This window comes from Phalacrocorax aristotelis, chromosome 6 (genome assembly GCF_949628215.1).
Source record: "Phalacrocorax aristotelis chromosome 6, bGulAri2.1, whole genome shotgun sequence".
In the NCBI taxonomy this organism is placed as follows: Eukaryota; Metazoa; Chordata; class Aves; order Suliformes; family Phalacrocoracidae; genus Phalacrocorax; species Phalacrocorax aristotelis.
In genome coordinates, this window is record NC_134281.1 from 17,701,581 (window position 1) to 17,707,913 (window position 6,333).

The 6,333-nt window shown below is 62.3% G+C and overlaps 1 protein-coding gene across 1 annotated transcript; it reads right to left on the reverse strand.

The window, feature by feature from the left end:
* Positions 1–191: 191 nt before the first annotated feature.
* Positions 192–3,406, reverse strand: GNAT1 (G protein subunit alpha transducin 1). Its single transcript, XM_075096260.1, has 8 exons — positions 3,301–3,406; positions 1,991–2,033; positions 1,557–1,698; positions 1,326–1,483; positions 1,105–1,233; positions 885–1,014; positions 641–794; positions 192–382 (listed from the first exon to the last, which is right to left on the reverse strand). Exons 1-8 carry the CDS (start codon positions 3,404–3,406, stop codon positions 192–194), a joined length of 1,053 nt encoding a protein of 350 aa, XP_074952361.1.
* Between the last annotated feature and the right edge of the window lie 2,927 nt (positions 3,407–6,333).

Sequence of the window (6,333 nt, forward strand, 5' to 3'; positions counted from 1 at the left end):
ACTAGGGCTGGTGGGGAAGGGGAGTGGGGCCCTGCCCTCCACCCAGGGACGGCTCTGGGGCTGAGCGGGTCAAATCCCAGGGGGCTCAGGGCAAGTGGAGGTTGTTGTGGAGGTGGTGTGGGGGCAGCAGTGGGGCTGGGCCCCAGGGAAGGAGGAGACCCAGGCTGGGGAGGGGGCACTGGGGCTGGGGCTTAGAAGAGCCCACAGTCCTTGAGGTTCTCCTTGATGATGATGTCGGTGACGGCGTCGAAGACGAACTTGACATTTTCAGTATCGGTGGCGCAGGTCATGTGGGAGTAGATCTCCTTCACATCCCGCCGCATGTTCAGCTCCAGGAACTGCAGCTTGATGTAGTTGCCTGCGTCCTCATAGGTGTTGGGACCTGGTGATGTGGCAGTGAGAAGGGGTCCCCCCCGGACTGGTGTGTCCCCCCACCATGGGTGCTGGCCCAGCATCACCCAGCGCTCCCCCGGGTGGGCAAACCTCACTTGGTCCATGAGCAACGCTAGTGCAGCATTGCTTGCATGGGGTGCTGAGGACACCTGGTGGGTGGCTGCTGCAGGGTGCTGGCACCCAGCCCCTCACCAGCACCCCACCACCCCCTGCCTGCCCCTGGTGGGCTAACCACTGCCACCCTCACCATCGTAGTCAGGGAAGCAGATGCTGAGGTGAGCCTTCTTGATCTTCTCCAGGAAGACATCCTTCTTGTTGAGGAAGAGGACGATAGAGGTGGTGGCAAAGTAGCGGTGGTTGCAGATGCTGTTGAAGAGGTGCAGGCTCTCATGCATGCGGTTCTGCAGAGGGACACAGCCCCATTAGGCCCATGGCGACCCCCCACATTGTGATGGTGGTGGGGATGCATGTGCCTTAGGAGCCTTCCTCACCACTTCATCATCCTCTACCAGGACCATGTCATAGGCGCTGAGGGCTGCGATGAAGATGATGCAGGTCACCCCCTCAAAGCAGTGGATCCACTTCTTCCGCTCTGAGCGCTGGCCACCCACGTCAAACATCCTGAGCAGGGTGGAGGGCGTACATCAGCACTCCCCACCCCTGCCCACCCCCGCCCCTGGCACCAGCCCTCACCAAGGGCTCAGACCCCACCTGAAGTTGAGGTCTTTGAAGGAGAACTGGGTCTCAATGATACCGGTGGTCTTTACACGGGAGCGCAGCACATCCTGCTCTGTAGGGACGTAGCCAGGGGTCACCAGGCGCTCCAGGTCTGACAAGTAGCTGGCCAGGCACATAGTGGGCATGAGACATGGGTTTGCATCCCCAGACCCACCCCTGCCCAGACCAGCCCCTCCCCCTATCCCCCCACGTACTAGCCAGCTGAGTCATTGAGCTGGTACTCAGAGGCACGGTCAAAGCAGGCTTGGATGCCTGTGTCCTTCCAGAGCCGCCCGATGATATCTGACATCTCCTTGGGCATGGTGCCCTCCTCAATGGTGTCTGAGAGGTGCAGCAGCTTGCGAGCATCATCCTACAAGGGAGAGGGGCTCAGCGGGGCTGGGGAGCTGGGAGGACCCCCCTGCCTGGCGTGGGGTGCCCCTCACCTGGCGAGCTGAGTCCCCATACTGGATATTGAGGGTAGTCATGGCCCGCACGATGGCCAACATGGACTGGAGCGTGTTGCTGTAGATGATGGCGATGAACTCCAGGCATTCCTCCAGTGAGTAACCGTCCTGGTGGATGATCCTGGCCAGGGGGGGCGGGGGGGGGGCACAGGGCTGAGCTGGGTGCCGCAGGGTGAGATGGCACCCATGGATGCAGCATGGGGCTGAGGTGGGCACTGTGGCGTGGGGAGGGGGCACCTGTGGGTGTAGCTTGGGGCTGAACTGGGAGCTGCGGGGCTGAGCCAGGCACTAAGTGATGAGTGCATAGCATGGCTGTGGCATAGGGGTGAGCCAGGCATGGTGGGACGGGGCACCCTGGGGCTGCTGTGTGGGGCAGGCATGGGGCATGGCCAAGTGTCACCCCCGACACTTACTTCATCTGCTTGACAATGGTGCTCTTCCCCGACTCCCCTGCTCCTGTGGGAACAAAGCACAGATCACAGGGGTGCCTGCACCATGGGCCCCCCTGGCTGTGCCCCGTGCTGGCCCTCTGGGACCCTGGTGCCTGGCACAGCCAGGGGACACTGGTGGCCATGCCAGGTCTGAGGCACAGGGCAAGGGGATTACAGCCTGGTGCCAGTGGGCATTAAGGTTGGGCTGAGCTGCTGTGGCTAATGGGATCTGTGGCAGCTCAGATGGGGATGTGCTTGGGGACCCAGGGGAGGGCTAGGGGACACAGTGGCATCGCAACCCTGCCATGTACCACCTGATGCCCAAGCCTGTGGCAGTACAGGAGGATGTGGCCTGGGCTGGGATAGGATAGCAATGGTACCCGTGGTCCCGCCATGTCCAGGGCACCCTAGTTCTTGGACATCACTGGGCAGATGGGAGGGACTGGGATGGACCTGTAGTGCTGAGAGGCTGCAGGGACAGACCCCAGGGCTGGGCAGAGGGGTGGTGGTGTGGGCTCATACGGGTGCCTGTGAGGATGGGGTAGTGGGAAGCTGCTGGGGTGGGTTGCTCATAGGTGGTATTAGTGAAGACTCAAGATGGGTTGGTTGGGTTTGGGGCGGGGCCTGAGAGTGGGGGGATGTTGGGGTGAGCTGTTGGATGGGCTGGTTGGCTTTGGGGGCACCTGGAAGCTGGGGGCTCTTAGGGTGGGCTGTTGGGATGGGTTCTTGGGTTAGGGGTGCCTGACGGGGTGGGGGTGAAGAGGTCTGTTGGGTAAGCTGTTGAGCTGGTTTGGGGAAGCCTGGGAATGGGTGGACTGTTGGGCTGGTCTGGTTGGGTTTAGGGGGTGGTCAGGGAAACTTTGAGTCAGCTGTTGGTGTAGGCTCATTCTTTTTTAGGGGTGCCTGGGAGTGGGATGCTGCTGGGGGCACTCTTGGGGTGGGCTGGTTGGGTTTAAGGGTGCTGGAGGCATCAGGGAAACATTGAGTGGGCCATTGAGGTGGGTGGTTTGAGGCTGTCTGGGAATGGGTGTGCCGTTGGGGTAGGCTGTTTTAGGGGTGCTAGGGGAGTCAGGGGAACATTGACTGAGCTGTTGGGGTGGGCTGGTTGGGTTTGGGGGTGCATCTGGGGGTCAGGGGAACAACGGGTGGGCTTGTTGGGTTTAGGGGAGGCTGTTGGGGTGGGCTGGTTGGGTTGAGGGGTGCAGCGAAATCTCAGAGGAACATTGGGTGAGCTGCTGGGATCGGATGCACAAAGGATGGGTATCTCCCCCAGGGTGTTGTCTCCCACATACCCAGCAGCAGCAGCTTGACGGTCCTGGCATCCTTCTCAGCATCCTCTTTGAGCTTCTTCTCCAGCTCACGGGAGTGCTTCTCCTCAGCGCTGGCCCCAGCACCCATCCTCGGCCCCACAGCCCTGCGGCTCACCCGCTCCTTGGAGGTCAGCACCAGGATGGGCAATGAGCTCCAGCCCCCTGCCGCCTCCAGTGCTCGCTTCCCTGTGCCCACCACGCCTGCTGCTGACTGCCTGGCTGCTGCTGCCACCACCACCCACCTAATGTGGGCCAAGGACAGGGCCAAGGTCCCAGGGGGCTGCCCAGTGGGGTGCTGTGCTCAGCACCCGTGGCTTAAGCTGATCCCTCCCCCCACCCTTCTCAGATAAACCCCATTAAATCTGCTGTGGGTTGAGCTCAGCAATTCCACGTCTCCCGGCGTCAGTGCTTCTGCCGGGGGGGCACAAGGCTGGCCAGCCCCCGCTTTGCCCCCCCCCCGGGCTGGGGACGGTGACCCGGCCACCCCTGCGGATGTGGGACCCTCATCCAGCTCAGCTGTGGACCCTGAGGCAGTTGGAGCTGGGGCGTTCTGCTGGGGTCTGGCAGGGGCTGGGGCAGTGGGTGAAAATGTCCCCATTGTCCCCAGCTCACACTGGTCATCCCCCTGCTCTGGCTCAGTGCCCACAGCCCCCCCCAGTAAGCCATCCCAGTATCCTCATGTCCCTGTGCCCGGTGTTCCCAGGGGCACCCGACCAGTGATTGAATGCCAGACCCAGTGACCCCATCCTGTGTCCCCAGGGCCCTTTCCAGGACCTTCCACCAATGTCCTCAGGCCCCCTGGATGCAATCCTTAGTGTCGTCAATCAGCCACCAGTACAATCCCAGTGTCATCAGGCCAACCCAGTATCATCCTCTGGAGTGTCCCCAGGACCTGCCAGCCACACCTGCACAACGTCCTCCAGGATGCCCAAATACCCTCCCCAGGGTCTCCAAGCCTGCTCCCCCTCCAAACACTCCTCAGTATCCCAAGGAGAGAGCCCGGTGTCCTCCCAGTGTCTTCAGGATGCGCCCCACCACCACCACCACCAAAACCCCTGCCCAACAGCTAGGCACATCCCAGTGCCACTCCTTGCTCCCATGCCAACCGCAGTGACCCACCCCCATTGTTCTGAGGCCCCTCAGTGCCCCTTCCCAGTGTCCTTAGGCCACCAGTTCCCCCTCCCATGTCCCCAACACCCTCCCTTGCCATCGTGGCCACACCAGGGACACCCCAGTAACCCCTCTGTGTCCCCACACCCCAGTCCACAGTGTCCCCAGGCCCTGCCAAGACTCCAGCAGGTGTCCTCAGTGGAGCCCAGTGCCCCCGGGTCCCGACGGCCCCCGCTGTCCCCAGTGCCCCACTCCGCGCACCACGGGGCTCCTGCAGTGCCGCACTCGGCCGCCAGGGGGAGAAAGGACTCAGCACAGCTCCCAGTCCAGCCCAGCGCCCCCAGTATAGCCCCGCGTCGCCCCCAGTGCGCCCAGTACTGCCCCCAGTACAGCCCAAGATCGACCCCAGTGCCTCCCGGGACTGCCCAGAGGAGGCCAGTACCACCTCCATTGACCCAGTACTGACCAGAGTGCCTCTAATACAGCCCAGTATTGCCCACTATCACTCCCAGTGGCCCCTATAGAGCCCATTACCACTCCGCCACTCCGTGCTCCCAGTACCACCAAGTACCGGCTCCCAGTACCAAAACGTAACGCCCCAGTACTTCTCCTGGTGCTCCCAGTACTGACCGTGAGTGCCCCTAGTGGTCCCAGTACCACCCAGCACCAACCTCCAGTGTCCCCAGCACTTACCCGCAATGTACCACAGGATGTCCCAGCACTGACCCTGATGCCTCCTAGGACTGCCCAGAGGAGCCCGGTACCACCCCCATTGCCCCCTGTACCGACCAAAGTGCTCCCAGTACAGCCCAGTTTTGCCCACTACAACCCCCAGTGCCCCTGTAGAGTCCCGACCTGCTTCATGCCCCCAGTACCACAAAGTACTGCCTCCCAGTACCAAATCCTAGTGCTCCAGCACTTCCCCCAGTGCCTACAGTACTGAGCACTCCCAGTACCTTCAGTAACACCCAGTACTGGCTGCTAGCCCAGCCGGGCGTAGGCCCCCAGCATACCCCTAGCACCCAGGCGGCACCACCCAGTACTGCCACCTTCCTGTGCCCGCCCTGTCCTGCCCAGTGCGCCTCCCCAGCAGCCAGTGCCCCCAGCTTCCCAGTGTTCCCCAGTGCTCCCACAGGGCCCCCCCACTCCCCACCTGGCCTCAGGCAGGTGCAGGGCTCAGGGGCAGAGTTAAGGGGATTATGTGATAGGGCCAGGTGGCCCCGCAGCCCCCCACTGGCTGCCCACTCCCCATCCCCAACAGAGCACACGCAGGCGCCTGCATCCATCCCAAAGCCAGTGTTTATTTCTGGGTGCTCCCAGCTGCAGTGGCAGGCACTTGCTTGGCCCTGGCCACCCCTGCACTCCCCATTTACAACTATTTACAGGCCCCCACACCCACTGGGATGCCCCGAAGGCATGGCTGATGCGCTGGGTGCCCCAAATGCCCATGGATGCTAGTGACAGTGAGTGCCAGCAGCTGCCCAAGGTTTACACTGGCACAGCCCTTTCTCCTTCCCTTTCCTACCCAAAGACCCTGACCGAGCCCCCACCATGGCCTGGACACCTGGGTCCTGTCTCAAGCGTCCTGTCTCCCCACTGCCAATCTCCTAGGGGGACAGGAACCAGGCTGCATACCCTGGCACCACAGCCCCTTTCTCCTAGGCTTGCCAGTGGTCTGCACCTTCCCTGTGGAAAGCACTTGCTTCTTAACAACTGGGTGGGAAACTGAGGGACAAAGCTGCAAGGGCTGTGCCAAGGTTGCAAGGGACAGACCTTGCCCAGTGCCACCTCTCCCCCTGCCTCATCACCCCTAGCTGGAGTTTGTACCCTTCCCCAGGGCATCACACTCCCGCTCCAGGACTTGGCACCTCCAGCCCCCCCTACAGTGCTGTGCCCCAGCTGGGG

Bases quoted from the DNA above. Each gene is read 5' to 3' on its own strand.
- GNAT1 (XM_075096260.1), bottom strand. From the start codon at position 3,406: ATGGGTGCTGGGGCCAGCGCTGAGGAGAAGCACTCCCGTGAGCTGGAG. The intron at 2,034-3,300 runs GTATGTGGGAGA...TTGTTCCCACAG, and splicing joins CGTCAAGCTGCTGCTGCTGG to GAGCAGGGGAGTCGGGGAAG. The intron at 795-884 runs GTGAGGAAGGCT...GTCCCTCTGCAG, and splicing joins TGGTAGAGGATGATGAAGTG to AACCGCATGCATGAGAGCCT.